Source organism: Asterias rubens, chromosome 5 (assembly GCF_902459465.1).
Source record: "Asterias rubens chromosome 5, eAstRub1.3, whole genome shotgun sequence".
Taxonomy (NCBI): Eukaryota; Metazoa; Echinodermata; class Asteroidea; order Forcipulatida; family Asteriidae; genus Asterias; species Asterias rubens.
The window spans coordinates 21,726,294-21,747,008 of NC_047066.1; the positions used below are offsets into that span (position 1 = coordinate 21,726,294).

Below are 20,715 nucleotides of genomic sequence, written 5' to 3' on the forward strand. Positions count from 1 at the left end.
GGCCTTGTCCCTGACAGCTAAGAAGTACAACTGCCCCTTGTCCCACTCATGAGCAGAACTTGCCCCAAACAGCTAGTCCCTCTCATGAGCAGAACTTGCCCTAAACATCTAGTCCCATTCATCATATGAACAGCTATTGGAATAGGTCACTTAATTCACAGTCAGATAGTAAACTGATATACAGTCATCCAATTTAAAGGCAGTGGACACTATTGGTAATTGTCAAAGACTAGTCTTCACAGTTGGTGTATCTCAACATATGCATAAAGTAACAAACCTGTGAAAATGTGAGCTCAATCGGTCATCGAACTTGCGAGATAATAATGAAAGAAAAAAACACCCTTGTCACACGAAGTTGTGTGCGTTTAGATGGTTGATGGTAATTTTCCATGAATTTGATTTCGAGACCTCAGATTTAGAACTTGAGGTCTCGAAATCAAATTCATGGAAAATTACTTCTTTCTCGAAAACTATGGCACTTCAGAGGGAGCCGTTTCTCACAATGTTTTATACCATCAACCTCTCCCAATTACTCGTCACCAAGAAAGGTTTTATGCTAATAATTATTTTGAGAAATCACCAATAGTGTCCACTGCCTTTAAACATTGCAAGCTATACCATTGATTTCTTTATAGCTCCTTGTTTATATACCATATAGATGTAAGTTTATACCATGGTTATACCAACATCTTGTATGTGATGGATGTATGCAGGCAGGCATTAGACTACCAGAGCCAAAGTACTTACACATTGGCTGTTCCCTTATATGGATCTCCCTCTAGCAAGAAAGCATGCGTGGGATCCCACTGCTATGTTCCTTACTGGTTGGGAGTCTGGCTGTTGGAATGCCAGAGGAAGTTGAAGGACAGTGTTCCTAATACATCCAAATGATGATGATTTGCCAGAGGATTGTAATACAGATATGGCTTTTTAGTTTAGGTTTAAGTAAACTCACGCATGAAATAGCGGTGTGTAAGTCGTAGGAGCACTATCATGCATTATCTCTCAAATGATATTATCAAGAAGCCGTGCAGACTTCTGCAGAAGTTGTTTATGTACTTAGGAACGTTTAAGATATAGAAACTGTTGAATGCTTTTTGGAGTACGGGAAGAATTTGTTTCTTCAGTTGTTGCTTTCTTGGCGCGGAGCTATTAATATCGTAATTGCTTGGTAAGTTACTTTTGTAAGCTTGGAGCAAATTTAATTATCAGCATTCTTGGTCTTAAAAGAGTATTGAACTTATCTTTTGAGGTCACTGTAATATGTATACACTTTTCAATAGAGTTATTCATTGTAGTATAAAATATCCAATAATAACCACAAGGAAAACTGACTGGGTATATTTAAAATGATTTGGGGTTGTCAAATCATAGTGTAAAATATTATACAGAATATTATTCACATTGTGCTATTAAAGGGAAGGTACAGGTTTGGTAATTGTCAAAAACCAGTCTTCTCACTCGGTGTATCCCATCATAACTATAAAATACCAAGCCTGTGAAAATTTGGGCTCAATTGGTCATCGAAGTTGCGAGAAAATGATGAAATAAAAAACACCCTGTGTGCTTTCAGATAAGAATAAAAGACTTCTAGCTAGAAGTCTTTTATTATTTTAGTGAGAAATTACCTCTTTCTCAAAAACTACATTACTTCAGAGGGAGTCGTTTCCCACAATGTTTTATACTATCAACAGCTCTCCAATGCTCATTACCAAGTCAGTTTTTAAGTTAATATTTGAGTAATTACCAAACGTGTACCTTCCCTTTAAGGCAGATTTTACACAAACAAAAAGAGTAGAGGAAAAAGCAATTTGAAAAAAAATATTCTGTTGTTGAAGAGGAGTGATATGTTTTTCACAAGATGTATGGCTACAATAAACATTCGGTAGTTAAATTTGTATATATTTTTTTATACTAGATGTGAAAGTTGTCATCGGCTTGTTAAGTGCACGAAGGTTTGGTTGTAAATCTATTCACACACCCAATGTACTTTTTGGGGTAACCTTTTCATTTTACTTCATTTTACAATACTATTTTGTTTCCTAAGTTTTCTGTTTATTTTGATAGTTGTTTTTGGGTTCCGATATAACTTATTCGCCCCCCCCCCCTAATAAAGTATATATATTTCTCTCTTTTAACAACCTTTGAAATTGTATTTTTGACATTTTTTCAAGGCTTCAAAATTCATCAATAACTTTAAAGGTACACTGAGTTTTTGTGGTGTTTGAACATCTTGAAATCATCAATACTATTGGGAGGTTCATTGAGGTTTTGTGGTACTGGAAACTTGGAATTATCAGTAACTCGCGACGTATGTTGAGATTTTGTATAGTTTCAAAAACTTGGAAATCATCATTCACTTGCTAAACAGGAATTAGCAGACTACCAGTCACATATTGTACATGTAACATGATACTTTGGCAGGTAACCTTTACTTTGGTAAGCATAACTTTGTTGTGCTTAGCTACTTTGTGTGCTTCAAGTAGCTCTATGAAATCAGGCTATTTTGTAATGCATAGTTTTGGATGCTGCATCATGATACATGTAGTTGTTTTCCCCCATAAAGTATGCTTGTTTCTCTCTTTTCTCAACCTCAACCCCACCCTAGTTAAAATCTCTCTCCCAGTGACCCTCATCACGTCATTCTACCTCTAGCCTCCATTACTGGACATGTGTCGGGGTAGTGTCGGCTCAGGCCGATTTGGAAATTGACTGTTGGGTTGGGTTGTTGAGGTGTGATGAGAACCATACTAAACACCTGAGTCCAGGCGGAATCTGGCAATACTGTGTAATTAACACACAAAGTGTATTGGGTTTGCTATGGTCAATGTTATAAATTCATCTCAATTTAGCCGTTTTGATGTATTTTTATCAACAAACCATTTATGCACATGCATCTACCTGAAATTTATGAGCATTCGTTCTATGCACCTGCCCCCCCCCCCCAAGTGAAAACTTGAAGTTGTTTTGTGATAATTTCTAGACGGTCTGTTGTGAGGTATTTCCTCCCACGTCACTTTGAGGTTGGATGGGGCAAGATGGTTTAGTTCTTTAGAGATAACAGTTTAACGAGATTTTAAACATCTAGCAATCAGTCTATCAGGCTTTAGAAGTCCCAGTTTAGCTCTTCCTGTTATTTCCTCCATGGTTTTCCTGAGCCTGGTATTTTCGATCCTCTTTACAATAATGGGATTACCAGCTGAAACCTAACTGTGAACTGTCATGCTTCTTAACAATGGAAGTATTTGCAGGGGATTAGTTGGGTCAATAATCCTGAAGAGGACTGGAGCTTTAAGCTGATTTATAATAAAACTGTCTTCTGTTGTGGATACAGTGGATTAACCATTCAAGGAACAGGTACAACTTAACTTAAGTGGCTAAAGTTATGTTGGCTCAACTATTAAATCAATCCTTGTCTAGATGCTGAAAGGCTTTGACAAGTAGCAGAATAGATGTAGATGTAGATTACTAATAAATATTTTAACTGGAAAAGCTTTGGTCTTGAAGAACTGCTAGCTCTCAATACCAAGCCTGATAATGCACAGAGGCAATCAGCCATTTTGTGAGTTAGATTTGATAATGTCTGGTACACTGACTTCTTTGGTCACAATTGACTGCTTAAATTTGAATTCGTCTCGACGCTTTGAACAGCCTGCTGTATTCATATTCAGGAGACAAGGAATCTGGTTGGCTCAGTTGTTTGTTTTCCTGCCTTTCACCTCTGTGGATCGGTTCGAATGCCAACTCAGACCAGAGCATTGGATGTGTATTTGGTTTTCAGTCCCTACCTGATTGCGTGGGTTTTTTACCAATGGGGTTTACTCCCACATCTAAAACTGGGCAAAGTTTCTTCTTGTTTCCTATTCATTCTGTTATTGACGCTAACTGTGCTTTTGGATGTGTAATCAGAGTAAATGAGAAGAGTTTTTGCACAGCTGTACACAATAACTGTTTCAGTTATCGTCCAGTGATCAAGCAATGGGGGTATTCAACTGTTATTGGTTGTGACTGTGTACCCGTAATTGCTGTAAAACAGACTTTAGAGTTTGCCTCAGAGTTTCTATCATATTCCACACTTTATTTTATTCTTTTGAACGAGATCCACTCTGTCCGAATGTTATTCTAGAACCGTCTCTACTTCCCTGCAACTCCTCATTTTTTCACAGCTAGTTCAACGTAGGTCACCTCCCAAGCTAATTGCCTTCACACCCCAACAAAACCCCTTCCCCAGCTATCACAGGAACCAATTTTCCCCGAGCCTATCTCAATACTTTGATCCTCACCAAGTTGTTAAAAACAATTACGTCCTGCTGGTTTTGTTTGTGCCATTGACGTCAGTGATGCATCAGATGTGTTTAATGTAATGGCAATTTGTCAGAATGCAATATTAGATGGTTTAATTGGAGAGTCTGTTTGAAATACAGTAACTGGAATGTGATGGGAAGGTGTGAAAATTATACTTGGTCAATTTTTAGGGCAAGTTTAGTCACGTAGCCATGGAATATTTTTGTCACAGGAAGGATTTGCATTGTTTGCTCTGAATGAAAATCAAGGAAATGTTGATTTGTTGTTGAGGATGGTCTTAGTGGCATAATCTGACATTTTTATGAGGGGGGGGGGCACAAGCGGGGGCAATGACATAATTTGGTAATTTGGAGGAGCTGTTTAATGTATTGAACCATTCATTCATTTGTGTATTGCTTCGGTCTTATGGGAGAGGCAAGAGGGGAGGCAACATTTCAGAATGGAGGGGGGGGGTATCTATCATTCATAGCTTCTCCGCATAGAAACCGCATTTGCCAATAGAACTTTATCATGCTGTCTCCATCTTGGTCATGTTCCATTAATGAATGCTAATAATCATTTTGCAAATAGGTGAGGGTTCTGAAAAGAACCGTTGGTTTTTAACTCGACGATTCCATCAGTATGCTCTGATCGTCTTCTAGAGAAAGCTGCTCCAGAAGACGATCAGAGCATACTGATCGAAACGTTGAGTTGAAACCAACGGTTCTTTTCAGAACAACCCTAACTCATTTGAGATAGTCATTACATGGTGTAATATCGTATTTCCACCATGCAAAGTTTCAAATCCTACAAATATATTTAAATACCTCACCAGGCAATTTAGATCTGGATCTGGATATTATACTCGAATAAAAAACGGATACCCGTATTGCATCAGAGTTAAATGCCTGAAATCTCACAGTTTGCAACGGCTAGTTCTATTTTATCGTGAATCTAGGTATAATCCGTTTCAAACTATAATAATCCACAAACGTAGGAGGGACATAAGGTGGAAGTCATTTGACTTATCCTTGAAACCCCTTAGACACATACTGATTCATTTAAACAGCTGCCAAATATGAACTGGCATGGCATTAAAAAAAAAATGGGTTATGTACACAAACAATCTGTAATTCGTTTGAATGAAAACTCAAGCTTGCATTTTAAAGATAATAACATTTTTAGTGGCGTTTGAAGCTTTAGATGGTGTGGATCATAAGAACTATATTACTAAACTTGTGGGTAGAGCCATGAATAGAACTCATTTGGGAGACGTCTTGTTTCTCGGAAGAGCATGTGTGGTCTTAATGTTTCGAACAGTAGACTCTGCGCATTCTTAGGAGAAGGATGGACTTGTGATGATAATGAAGAAGTTCTGAGTATATTTTATACTTCTATTTAATTCACATTTATTTCCACTGACACATATCTACAAACTACAGAACTACATTGTAGATGCATGTATATAAAAGATAGAAAAAGAATAAACAAGCGGGAAAGCATGTAGAGGCAAGTCCCCCCCCCCCAAAAAAAAAAAATACAAAAACAAAGGTACAGGCTTAGGACAATACAAAGATGAAACAAACAAACAAACAGACTGTTCGAAACTACGAGAGTCGAGACTACACCATTTCTTCTCAAAACAAGCAGGATACCAGACACAGTTGTTAATGTGGCACACTATTTGGCTGGTAACCTTATTCTGCTAAGCATAATGTTGTTGTGCTTAGCTACTTTGGGGGCTTACGCAGCTCTATGACACAGAGCCCTAGTTTGCTCCAGTTTCTTTCTTTCTCACTTTATACATCATTCAAAGCCTCAAATCTCACTGAGCTCTTGCTTGATTTTATAGAGTGTTTATATAGACAAGGACATTGGCAATGTCATTCCTTACAGTCTGGAACATTAAAGCCAGCCTTGTACAAATTATTTACCAGCCCTTGGCCTGCAGTTTTCCTTTCCATCGTCAACCGAATTCCGGGCAGGTCATAATATGCCATGATACTAGATACGTGGTTTGGCGCGTGGCACCTTGGCCTATACCCACCTACGCAGACAGGTGTACCCACTAAACGAGGGCGCTAATAAGGTCATTACACTATGACCTTTTCGGACTTAGAAGTTGATTTATAATCGTTGACAGGTGCATTGGAGCACTAATGTTACTTTTCCTATTGTTCCTGACTTATTTTATGAGAAGGATTTTCTACGTATGCCACTCACTGTTGGTGGTATCCTAAATATTTTGGGAGGCAATTATCTTTTTGTTTGTTTAGATGATCTTCCCATCAAGGGAACTCAGCAAACTCCCACAAACGATATCAACACCAACAGCAAATCTCTCTCTTTTACAAACAATGTCTATGATTATGAATCGCGCAAGTCAAAAAATATTGATTTAGTAACGACAATACTTATTCTAGTCATTGTGGATCAGTAGTAAGCCTGACCGGATTCAAACTGCATTTTTAAACACAGGTCAAGTTTAAAGCACTATTCCTCACCCGATTTGGGTGGATAAACACTTTTAACAACTTTGTTGTCTCACAAACTAAAAAAATAAGTACAAATAAACATTGCACAATAAATTGTACCTTACAACAAAATAAACAATCATAAAACAACCAATGTTGAAATTTATAGTAGATGTGACGCCCCAATAAAGCGCAAAGTACCAAATTTACGTGATTTTGGATATATCTTGCTCCCATGTGGTTATCTATATAGGCTGTAAACAATGAAAACTAGCACTTGAAGAGTTACGAACATTGGAGTGGCACCCCCTCTGGTGTATTAACACACTTCAAACCATTGCAATCCACACTCTGCAAGAGTAGATGCTTTATCACAGACCTGGTGGGTAATTGAGTCTCTCACATGATGATTCTTCACAGCTGGGTATTTAATAGGGGTGGGTTCCCCCTGTACTGTTCGTATTTATATACCAAAATGAACTCCGTAGTCTGTTCACGGAATGAGCACTTCACTTGGCACTAAGGACTTCTCCAAGTTGTATCTGGACTAACTTTGGAGTTACTAATATAACTACTGTGTTTTGACGTGGAGAGTGTTGTTAAGCCACAGAGGAAATATTTTACTAGGAATAACTACTGGAGTTGAAGTAGGTAAGATTTTAGTTTTAGTTTTTTTTTTTTCGTTCGGAAAGTTCTCTTACCGGTGATTGATCTTTGTTGTTTCATTGTGCTTTGAAATTGGATGAGTCCCTCGTCACTTCAGTTACATCTTGTCATGCAATTTAGTATTAAAATGTTTGGGGTAATTGTTTGAAAGCAAAATTGTTTGTTGGTAAAAATAGATCTAAGCACTTTGTTTTGGAACAGATATCTTGTTATGATCGGAAGTACTCTTTGATATTTTTCCTAAGAATGTAGCCTTCATTCTTTTTCTTCTGTTTAAATTCATTTAACTTTTATAGATTTTTGAAGTTTTTATTTATATATATACTTATATTAATTTTTTAAAAATTGGCAATCATAAAAAGGTACATTCACAGTCAAAATAGCAAAACCTTTAAAACTACAAAAACAATCAATACTTGAGGCAGAAGTAAGTGAACCCAAATGGATGGCATAAAAGAAACAAAGTTTTGGTCCAAAGGCTCTCCTCTCCAGCTTGTTTCAAGAGGAACAAAATATATAACTATCAAAGTATTTGCAAGGGTCGTGGGTTCGAATCCCACCCGAGTAATATGCCTGTGATATTTTTTCACAGGACTCGGGGGAAAGTATACAGTGCTAACACACATCGGTGTATGGGCAAAAACCAAAATTAATAATCAAAGAACGTTCTGTATAGATATGCTGGTGTATCAATTCCAACTCTATCAACGTAGAAATAAAAAATTCTGCATCAGCCACAGGGATAATCTCATCAAATGATTAGTAAATTAATTGCAGCTTAGTGAAGTTAATAACTCTGTTAAATCAACTAATGAAATTCCTAGCGCCTCAGTCTCTCTGGCTTGAGGAATGTTGTTAGGGCACTGAGGCACAGTGTGTACTGACATTCCTGGTTGAAGATGGTCACCAGGAATTTAACTCAACAAGCTGGGATCCTGGGATGTTAAAGGTGGTGTCAACTGTTAGGCAAAAGATTGTCTTAAAGGGAAGGTAGAGCTCATCATCATCATCATCATTCGGCATAGACTTGCGTCCGTGGCCGCCTCGTCCTCAGGTTGTAATGGTGGCGCACTCCTGGAGTTGCCGCCATCACCTGGTGTCTTTCAATTGCTTCTCGTCTCAGTTCTTTGACGCTTCTTCCACTCCACTTTTGGTAATTACTCAAAACAATTATTACCTTAACAACTGACTTGGTAACGAGCATTGGAGAGCTGTTGGTACATGTAGTACAAAACATTGTGGGAAGTAACAGAGTTTTTGAGAAAGAGGTAATTTCTCACTAAAATAATAGCTAGAAGTATTTTATTCTTATCTGAAAGCACACAGGGTGTTTTTTATTTCGTCCAACAAGGGTGTTTTTTCTGTCATCATTTTCTCGCAACTACGATGACCGATTTAGCCCAAATTTTCATAGGCACTGGACATGTTTGACATTGTCATAGACCAGTATTCTCACTTGGTGTATCCCAACATATGCGTGAAATAACAACCAATTGGTCATCGAAGTTGCAAGAAAATAATTAAATAAAAAAAAACACTCTTGCTGCACAAATTTGTGTGCTTTCAGATGCCTACAAAAGGCTTCAGGCCTGGTGTCTTTTAATACTTGAGTGAGAAATCTCCTCTTTCTCAAATATATAAAGGTAAATTGTCATTCTGGGAAAGGTTTCAGGTATTTGTGTGTGTGTGAGTGAGTGATTTGTAGGTGATGAATTTCTATCTCAATTGGACTATTATAGCTGTCACAATGACACAGATGTAATAATAGCATCAGGGCATGTTGTGCCGGAGGGGTCAACCTGAATGAAGGTCTTGTGTTACTGATCAGCAGAATGTTTGTTCCAGTTCTGGTCTTGACACTTGTGTCCTGAAGCAAGACATTTAACCATTATTGCTTCTCTCCACCCAGGGGTAAATGAGTACCTGTGTGGGCAGAGATGGTTCTTGTGATTGATTTAGCTGAGTAGCGCATATTAATGTTGCACAGGCTGCATACGCCCCACATTGGAGCTGAGATGGTTTAAGGAGTGATTTAAGGCCCAGTGACCAGGGGTAATAATGTGGAGCGCTTTGGGACGCCCTCCAGGTGTGAAAAGCGCTATATAAAAACAGGTTATTATTATGATTATTATTGTCGTTTAGATGGCATGTAAAGCCGTGGTGTGAGGTGCAATGCACATAAAAGAACCTAGTACACTTATCGTTAAGAAAGGGGTTCACCCTAGGTTTTTTGGTAAAGTTGGCTGTAGAATGCCCCAAAGCACCTTGTAAACAATTGCTTTGTAAATAACTGGTATTATATCTCGAACATTGCTCCACATACTTTGCAGAAAAAATATTCAGCTCATTACAGGGTTCAGCTGTTCTCACTTTTGGTTGAATTCTGACTTTTTATGTCGGCCTGGTGAAAAAAATCAGACAATATTTTGTTTCACAAATAAAGAAATCCTGCTCATTTGTCTACTTCTCGAGTGCTTTGGATACTGTTTCCAAAAACTCCTTGGAATCTATAACCCCAGGGGTTACCAAACGGTAGAAATGCCATCATTTCAACATACCTTTGAATTTGTAACCAAGTTTCAGACTTTTTTGTTAGTAATGACTCTCACCCCTGACTTTAAGATGTCCTCGGTTGTGATAAAGCGCGATATAAAACAGCATACTATTTATTATTGGTGATAAAGAGTATTCTTTAGTTCTACCCTTTCATCCGTGTGAGGTAAAGCACTGTTTACTCAGGTGCTCTCTGAATCCTGGAGAATTTGATCTTGATCAAACAGAAAAAGGAGATGTTGGATTCGAAATGGATTTGAACTAGTGACCTCCGGAAACACGCCAGGGCTAGCTCTACCACTGAGCTATCTAACCCTATGATGGCTATCTCCCTATTTTGTCAATATTTTTATTTGGGGTGCAATCAGTCACTGTGAGTGAAGATATAGGTTTCAGCTTCATTTGAAAATCACAGAGCAATGTTTTCAGGAGAGTCGCTTAAAGGCAGTGGACACTATTGGTAATTGTCAAAGACTAGCCTTCACAGTTGGTGTATCTCAACATATGCATAAAATAACAAACCTGTGAAAATTTGAGCTCAATCAGTCATCGAACTTGCGAGATAATAATGAAAGAAAAAAACACCCTTGTCACACGAAGTTGTTTGCGTTTAGATGGTTGATTTCGAGACCTCAAGTTCTAAATCTGAGGTCTCGAAATCAAATTCGTGGAAAATTACTTCTTTCTCGAAAACTATGTCACTTCAGAGGGAGCCGTTTCGCACAATGTTTTATACCATCAACCTCTCCCCATTACTCGTCACCAAGAAAGGTTTTATGCTAATAATTATTTTGAGTAATTACCAACAGTGTCCACTGCCTTTAATCTGTTGTACATTTTAAACTAATTCCTGTGAAATTGTTATACTCATTCCTCAAAAAACAACAGCACCTCAGCAGTAATATTTTAAGGGAAGCTTTCTACCATCATTATCTTTAGTTTTTGTAAGTTTAATGTTAATCTGTGGACATTTGTGTTTTGTGTCATGCAACAAGTACACAAATACTTTAATAAGTATTCTAACCTTGTATAGCTAGCGTCAACGTCTCCATCTTCCACACAGTATAAGGTTAGCAATGTCAGGTATTTTCAACTGCTCCTGTACCAATGTCAGCAGTTGTTAATGTGACTGTTCCTTAACCACAACTACATGACGGACTAACTATGGAGATTGACCTAACATTAAGTTCAATTTATCTTCATTTGCGAAGGCAATTACACAGATGATGTGTAATATTTGTAATTAGCTGAGTGACTAATTAAAAAGTTTGTTCTTTTTAAAGGGAAAGTGTAGCCTACAGTGGATTAGCCAATGTACAAGACTGATAATTAACAAAAGATTTGTGATTAAAAAGTTTATCCTATTGTAGCACAAATTTTCCAGTGGATGATTTCTGTCTAAATTTCTGTCAAATTGAAGAATTGAGATTTAGACAAGTTACTTATTTTGAATACGGTAATGCAATAATGAGAGCAGTCGGTCTGGTTACTGGACTTAAGCAGTAAAATATTGTGTTAAAATATTCTGCTGAGCAAAAATGAGCAGGATACCAGTCCAAGATGATACATGGTAAGCATTATTTTGTTGTGCTTGGCTACTGTTTTCTGCTTAAAGGCAGTGGACACTATTGGTAATTACTCACAATAATTATTAGCATAAAACCTTTCTTGATTACGAGTAATGGGGTGAGGTTGATAGTATAAAACATTGTAAGAAACGGCTCCCTCTGAAGTAATGTAGTTTTCGAGAAAGAAGTAATTTATCACGAATTTGATTTCAAGACCTCAAGGGTGTTTTTTCTTTCATTGTTATCTCGCAACTTCGTCGACTGATTGAGCTCAAATTTTCACAGGTTTGTTATTTTATGCATTATGTTGAGATACACCAACTGTGAAGACTAGTCTTTGACAATTACCAATAGTGTCCACTGTCTTTAAGCAGCTCTGTGAGGTTGGACCCCGGATTCACAAATGGCCCCTCCCAATCCTTTCTGTTACCTTTGTCGTGACTGGTGCCTATCCAAAAGTTTCCCATAGACTTTGACATCTCAAATATTCCAGACATGGAAGTGATTGTCTCTCAATGAGCAATGATGTAAGATCTTTTTAGGATCAGAGAGGTATATTAAGACCAGCTTTGAAACTGCACGCCACATTGGCAGGGGACACAATACCAGTAGACTCATCTTATTGAACTGCTTGGAATTTCAAATATGATTTGTATAAATTGCATTACAACTTCACAGGAAATTGCGACATTTTCTCTACCTTTTCATGCCTTAAAGGAAGGGGTATACCCTGGTAATTACTCCAAAAAAAGATGACCTTAAAACTTCCTTGAAAAAGAGCACTGGAGAGCTGTTGATATTTTAAAACAATGTTAGAAAAAAACCCTTCAAAGTGATATGGTTGAAGTGAAAGAGGTTATTTAAAAAAAAAAAAAAAAAATTAATCTGGGAAAGGCTTCATGCACGGTATAAAGATATTCATAGCGGAAAACTCCTCTTGAAATGTATTAACTTGAATTAGTATAAATTTGAAAAAAAATAGTGAAACAATTAGTTTTCATCTCTTGAATCCAAAAACCCAACAGTGAAAACATATGAGGGGTTTTCACATTTTCTTGTGGCTCCGGTGATTGATTGAGTTTAAACTTCCACAAGTTTGTAATTTCATGTATATGTTGAATGCTGGGATGCATAAAGTGTAGATACTTTTCTTTGACGCCCTTCTTCCTGACACACAAAATACGAGAGGGTAATTGCTGTGCCCCTTTTTAAGAGCGAAGTTCAAGACCCAAATAATGACTATTAAATGGCAGAAACCTGATCAAACTTTCACGCTTAGTTTTCTCGAGACACAATTCTCCGTATCAATTGCTTAGCCTATTCGTTTTATCCAGTAACATGTTACTATGTCCTTCTCACGGGTGCACAACAAATTACCACTGTAGTCCACTTCAAGTGAATATCTTTAAGCAATGAAACGTCATGTCAAATACTTAATACACAATCAGGGTACATTTTGATCTGCCTTCAGACATGCGTAGCTGTGAAGTATCAAAGGGTTCTTGCCAGAGGGGCTTATGATGAGCTTAACACGGTATGTTTTGACTCCTGATCTAATGGAAGAGAAAATGATCCTAACAGATGGTTAATGTGTGTCATCTACTCATGGGTAATTTGGTTATCTCAGGGAATAATAATGGAGAAGATGGAGCTAGCCTTGGAGGAGGCAGGAGCTGTGGTCTTTGAGATTGTTTGTAGTTTTAGGAGAAGGTTCAGAGAGTCAAGATTGTTGAACTTCTTTTGGGGGTAAGGGTCATTATGGACTAAAGGTTATTGTTAAGTGACTTGCAGAAGGATAAATGTAGGACTTGTGACCTTCTACCCTCATCTTGGACAAGGATCCAATCTGGGCAGTTTTAGCTCACCTTTTGAAGAGGTTTGAATCCAGGAATTCAACATTTTTTTTAGTTGACCACTCAAGAATTGTGTAAGCCTTTTAAACCCAGTTCATACTTCCCGTGAATTTGAATGCAAAGCAGATTTTGACGTCACATGGGTGTTTTTCTCATCGAATGTTTCGCAGGAGTTGTACACAGCTCAACTGATGCGAATTGTTCGTTGCCAATTTGTGACAACATAATTTGTATCGCATTCGCATCCGTAGGAAGTATGAACCAGGCTTTATGACAGCATTTGTTTAGCAATGAATGGCTTAGTTAATCTGAATTAATGTTTAAGGAAGAACCAGTACTCCCGAAAGATGTAACCAACGTATGCATTAAATAACAAACCTGTGAAAATTTGGGCTCAATTGATTATCGAAGTTGCAAGAAAATAATGGAAGAAAAAACAAACTTGTTGCACAATTTTGTGTGCTTTCAGATGTGTACTTAAAGGCTTCAGGTCTGAAGTCTTTTAATATTTTCAAAAACTTACTTCAGAGAGAGCGGTTTCTCAAAGTGTTGTATACTATCAACAGCTCTCCATTGCCTGTTACCACAAGTTTTTATGCTATCAATTATTCTGAGTAATCACCAATACTGTCCAGTGCCTTTAAATCCAAAGATTAGAGTTTTTTCAGCACTTTTCATTTTCAAATAAGTTATTCTTGTCTGTTTTCCTACTGTCACCCATCAGCTCCTTTTTTCACCTCTCCCAGGGGTCACTACTCACTATTACCCCAAGGGGGTTGTTAAAAGTAGATACCCCATTGCCTAATTTTCCTGGAATGTTGGACCATTCATCCTGGAGTGGTTTGTTGTGTTTGTGTGTGACCTGAACATGAGGACACAGGGTAACCACACTAAGATCCCCCATCAACCAATGCTAATGCTTAAAGGCACTGGGCACTATTGGTAATTACTCAACAAAATTGTTAGCATAAAAACTTACTTGGTAAAGAGCAATAGTATGAAACATTTTGAGAAACGGCTCCCTCATGCAAAGTTTATATTCCTACAGTCTATGCACTTTCCCTTTACATGGTAGATGACTTACAATATAAAAGTTCAAAATTTTCCCACAGTTTTGAGTTGGAGCAGATCCTACCTCCCATGTAAACAAACCCTATTGTGGTATATTTCTGTGGGTATATGTTACCAGTCAGGGGGGCCATTTGTTACCCAGTAAGGCTGCACCCCCAAGAAACAAAGTACACCCTGTCATCATTTTGGAGTTCTCTTTCATGGGTTGTTGAGTGAAAATATCAAGGTGCCTTTAGGGAGTACAGGAACACATTTTGTGACTATTTTGTATGAGATATCATCTTAGGTCACCAGGGGTGGATTTCACAAAGAGTTAGGACTAGTCTTATCTTGAGTTAGGACGAGTTACTTAGGACTAGCTGTACGTTTTTGATATCTCTTAGGACTAGTCCTAAGTTAGGACTAGTCCTAACTCTTTGTGAAATCGACCCCTGGCCCAACAGCCATCTCAAGGTGAAGTCTACACTTTAGGCTGATGGACCAAATAAACTGCCACAAGGGGGACAGTGTCACATACCCCTGGGGCTGGAAAATGGTTACCCCCCCCCCCCTTTAACTTTCCATAAGAATGAAGTTTAAACAGTATAAATTTATATATATTATATTTTTTTTAATGTAAATCGCCAGTACAATCGACTATTTTTCCAGGGGTTGTTGTGACCTACTCCTATGGCTGAAACAGGGTTACCCCCTTTACAGTCCATATGGATATAGGTTAGGTATCATTCACCAGAAGCCTGGCTGGTAGAGCAGAAAGCTTTAGGCCTACCTCCCAAACTTTTTCTATTTATCAGAACGACTTATTTTTATGTCAAACAGCATTTTGATTTGTCAATATTTGTAAGGAGTCCCTTAAACATCCCCACAATACAAACTGGATCCCCCGATAGAACCCTGAAGGGATGAACTCTTGGATCACACCCGCTGCTCTGTCTTGTATTTCATTTCTCAAGAAGAAAATACATAACTAGCTAGAAGATGCTATTTGATACAGCACGAATTTGTAAGTTACATTAGAGTCAAAGGGGGGTTCGTTGAGTCCCGCCAGCACAGCTGTTACTGTGTTGACTTTATGAATGCACTTTTGAAGAAAAAAAAAACATGAAAGTTGTACTTTTTTATTCTTTACTGGACGTAAGTACATTTTATTGGTGGGCATATTTGTATAAATCGTAAAAGGAACATAGTGCTAATTTGTTGTATTTTATGGAGACTAAGAACAAAACGAAAAATAAAAAATAAAGGAACTCCAAAAGATAAGGGTGCTCCACATGGAAATGTGTCTGAAAAGTCTATAGGAAACTTTCAAGTGCAGGGACAAAGAAAAGAGCAATTAAGAAAGGTCAACAAGGATGCATTTTTGAGAATGCGAGCAACCATTGGCGTTTTCTGATGTTTTTATAGAGCCACGGTACGCATCGGACAAATTTAACTTTATAAGAGGGTATGCAAAGTTCTGTATAAAACCAGAAGCTACTCAAATTCACTAGAGGTAATTTCTATGGATCATGCACTTTTATAAAGTAAACGGAATCCCGTTCAAATCCATGAGTTATTTGTAGTTGGGGAACAAGTTGCCCCTTTTATTAATAGTTAAACAAGTTAAACTTTCCTTCCTTCTCAAGCCTATGGAGGAACTGACAAAAACCTACAAAATTGTCACCATTCACACAACTTGAATTACCATAGCTTGTGAGCACCGTGGATTTAACGGCTTCTTGAAACTGAATAATTGAGTAAGACAAATACTGTATGGTTCATTGCAGGTTAATGTGTGTATTACTTCCTTAAATTGACCAAGGACTTCCTTTGTGTATGTTGCTATGGGAAGTTGCTACTCAACTTAATTTCCACTTTCTGTGGCTGTTTCCTTGTACTCAAAAGAGAGATTTTCATATGGTGTTACCGCAAACCTCACCTGATTTTTCTCACACCATGCCAAGTTTCAAATCCTACTTAAAAACATTTTTTTTTAATGAAATCCATACAAATTCCACTGACGACCTTATACTAGTTCTGGCATGATAATGTTAAGCTCTTCAGGTAGATGGTTTTGAGGCATTGCATAGTAAGGTATCAATGTATATTTGGTTTGCGGTAACACCATGTGTGTATCTTTTTGCCAGGTAGAGTTTGTTCTTTAGAGAACTGTCTTTCTTTATTCTACTACCACGGAGTAGGTTTATTAGATGTTCGGGAGACTTCCCAGGTTTGAAAAAAACTTTCCTGCTTTTTAACTACTACCTGGGCGGAAGGTATAGAAAATTGTCTGGGACTACTACTTTAGCTTATAGGATCGTTATTAACTGCACTACCGCGGAGTCAGTTCTTGGATTGGTTCTGTCCCCATAAGTCACTAATTGGGTCAGGGAGCAAAGCTCATGCTACTTGATGACCTAACCCTAACCTCAACCCATATAATGGAAATATATAACTTCCTTATGAATGACGCAAGTACTGCTATTATTTCATTTTTCTGAACTTAGACATTAGTTCATGACCCCGCTGTCTTAGCATGGAGACATCTAGAGTTACATATTGACAGCTTTATTGGCATATCTTGTTAACAGGAACTAGACTTGAAAGCTGAAATGAAAATAAACACAAGAGTTCTAGCAGCTCAGTTTTGTAACGAGATTCTCATGTATTATTTTCAGAATATTTTTATAGAAGCCTTGAAGTAAAACAAGAAATGCTTGGTGTGTTGTTTGGTGTATTTGAATATAGTTCTGTATTTGTTTTAAGAATAATGGTTAATGTCTTGACGTTCCGGACCTAGCAGAGACTTTTGAGAAGACTAAATGACAACACACAAAAACATGTAGACTAGTTTAACATCAGAAGTAAAGTGGAAATAAGTAAAAAACGAGCAGCCGTCGATTTCACCAAACTCTTCCTAACTTAGGATTAATCTTAGGACTTAGGATGAGTTAAGTTCCGTTTCCATAGACGTTAGGGCGCGTTGAACCCATCCTAAGTTAGGACGGGTTACTCGTCCTATCTTGAGAGAGGATTAATCTTAGCGTTTCGTGAAATTGGCTGCAAGCCTCGCAAACCCTCTGCACCCACCGTAATTGGTGTGGTGCCCTACTGTGGTTCCAACACAAACTTACATTTTCCACCTTAGAAGTGCCCTTACCAATGGACAAATTCTGTGCCCTTCAAGAGGGAAATGCAAGACCTCAGAGAGAAATAGAGGCAGAAGGCACAAAGAAAAAGCAATGGATGAGCAATGAAGGAGACAGGGGGGGGGTGTAGACGGAAGGGCCTGATTTAATACAGTTTGGAAACACAAAAGACAGAATTAAAGTTAGAAAGAGGGGGAAAACAAACTATTTTTTGGTGGTATGAGTGGAAACACCACAAATAAACAAAAAGTATGTACACAAACAAGACAGAAGGTATAAACAAGATAACATAAAAAGTCTACCTTCAACTGCCTCTAGCCACAGGGCTAGCTCGGTGGTCTAGTGGTAAGACATCTGCTCTAGCATCTCAAAGGTTGTGTTTCGAATCCAACCCGAGTGATTTGCCTGTGGAATTTTTTCACAGAACTCGGGGAAAGTAATGAGAGTACAGTGCTTAATATACATCAGTGTAAGGGTACAAAATATGTGTGTAAAGCCTGGTTCATACTTCCCGCGAATGCGATGCGAATTTGGCGTGAATTTGACGTCACAACCCTCCTTTTGCAGCGATATTCGCAAGTGAGTTGAGCAGAGTTGAACTGCATGTGGATTAGTGACGTCAACATTCGCTTCGCATTTGCAGGAAGTATGAACAGGGCTCAATCTTGGTGGAAACACCTCATAAACAAAATCATGTAAGTAGGATTTGAAACTTTGCATGGTGGAAATACGATATAGAAAGGTTTGCGGTAACACCACGTAATGATTATCTCTTATGAGTCGGGGTGCTTCTGAAAAGAACCGTTGGTTTTAACTCGACGTTTCGATCAGTATGCTCTGATCGTCTTCACACAAAAAATAGGTACACAAACGCAACCAAAGTACAAACAAGATCACATGAATAAGTCTTCTAGACTAACTCTCCATTTACAACCCATCAGGAAAGTAGAGAGAAATGTTTGGTATTCGGGGACAGCCCTTGGACATTCTCTGTGAATCTTCCTCCATTGCTAGTCTGTGGCATCTTTGGAATGCGTTTTGCATTTCACCCAGATGCTCTAGATCCACCAAGTGAATCTGGCGTTTGACATTTACTAAGAGCTGGGAACCCTGGCCGGACATTTTGAAGTCTGTTAATTTTTCACTGCTCAAGATCAAGTCTTTGGGTTGTACTTTCATGCACAGTAATTACGTGGATTTGTTTGGTCTGGTTTTCTTTTCAATGCTACTATTCAGGGAAGTCCAGAGAAATTATTTGAGATCCTTTTAGAAGGAAAGGGAAGTTATATGTTTGGTAAGCACTCTTAAAATTAATGGAAACAAAATCTTTTGGTTAGAAGCATACAACAGCTTTTGATAGTGTTAAGCATTTTGAGAATTATTTCAAGTCTTTTTTTTTTGTGTAAAAATATATCAGTTTTCATTTTGAACTTTACACAGACTGTATATTTTTATCAGGGATTATTCCTGCTGCATGAACATATTTGCTCTGAATTCTCAGCGATATGTCAGAAATGTGACCACCTTTTGGAATGAAATTTTCAGATGTTAGTTTTATTGTGTACATCTGCATTTATAAAGGATTAAAACAATCAAATTTTTTCAAAAACCAAGGCACACTCTGCCTTTAATAAATGTTAACTTACTACACTAAGTGTGGAACAGTTGTTAAAACCTGAAACCATTTTAGAACAACAGTGTAAGACTAAAGAAATTGATCCCTACCGCAACATTGACTGCCAAATATTGACTGCCACATATTGACTGCCAAATATTGACTGCCAAATATTGACTGGAGTGATTTCTGGAGTTGAATATCATGAATGAATCAACGCTGATGATTCCATGTCATGTTCTCCGACTGTCCAACAATCTTAAGAATTCCCTTTACTAAATTACATGCTGTAAATGGTTCATGTACCTATGGTCTGGTCCAACTGTGAGCACTAGGAACCAAAGTGTGGTGGAGCATTCCTGTATCGGCATGGTACATGGTAGGGTTTGCGACTGGAGTAGCTGACTTCTACTTGAGTCGCACTGTAATCCTTTAATTTAAGACTTGACTGCACTAACTTAAAGGCAGTGGACACTATTGGTAATTACTCAAAATAATTATTAGCATAAAACCTTTCTTGGTGACGAGTAATGGGGAGAGGTCGATGGTATAAAACATTGTGAGAAACAGCTCCCTCTGAAGTGCCGTAGTTTTTGAGAAAGAAGTAATTCTCCACGAATTTGATTTAGAACTTGTGGTCACGAAATCAACCATCTAAACGCACAGAACTTCGTGTGACAAGGGTTTTTTTTCCTTTTATTATTATCTCGCAAGTTCAATGACCGATTGAGCTCAAATTTTCACAGGTTTGTTATTTTATGTATATGTTGAGATACACCAACTGTGAAGGCTAGTCTTTGACAATTACCAATAGTGTCCACTGGCTTTAAGACTTTACCCCTGGACTTGAGACTTATACCATGAAGAACTTGCTGTGAGAAGCTTTTATACTTCAAACTTACTGTGAAGGACTTTTAGTTTTAGACTTGAGTGGAGACTTACTTATTCATTTCCAGAATACAATAATATAACTCATCAAATTTTGTATGATGCTATAAACTTTGTGAGGAAATTCTGCTTCATTTATCTCTGATTTAGGGTTTTAAATTACTGGTTGATTTTGTTTTTTAATCATTTGCATTTGTTTGTTGTTTAAATTAACAGCCATCGTCAAAATCTCAGCTTGGCAGCGGAACCCAATCCACTCGCATCGAGTCAAAGTTTGGTGAGTCCAAATTTGGCGGGTCAAAGTTTGGTGACTCAAAGTTTGGAGGCTCAAAGTTTGGTGAGTCAAAAGTCACCGAGTCAAAGTTTGGCGACTCGAAGTTCGGAAGTTCAAAGTTTGGAGAGTCAAAGGTCACTGAGTCAAAGTTCGGAGGGCGTTCGGACCTCAAGTCATCAACTGATCATCTGAAAAAGAAATCTGCGTTTGAGTCGAGATTCGAGAGTAAGGAGAAATCGTTTGGGGACAAGATGCCGCCAGTTATGGATGAGATAGAGGATGAGGATGCTCTGGAAAAGATGGTAAGTCCCTGCTTAGTACATTTAAGTTGCTAAGCGGAA

General features: G+C 37.9%; 1 protein-coding gene across 1 annotated transcript in view; it reads left to right on the forward strand.

Annotated features, from left to right (window-relative positions):
- Window positions 1–20,715, forward strand: part of LOC117290493 (microtubule-associated protein futsch-like) — a 90,707-nt gene that overhangs the window by 55,722 nt on the left and 14,270 nt on the right. The window contains exon 13 of the mRNA XM_033771911.1: window positions 20,317–20,676. Coding sequence (XP_033627802.1) covers window positions 20,317–20,676 — 360 coding nt within the window. The remainder of the gene's footprint in view (window positions 1–20,316; window positions 20,677–20,715) is intronic.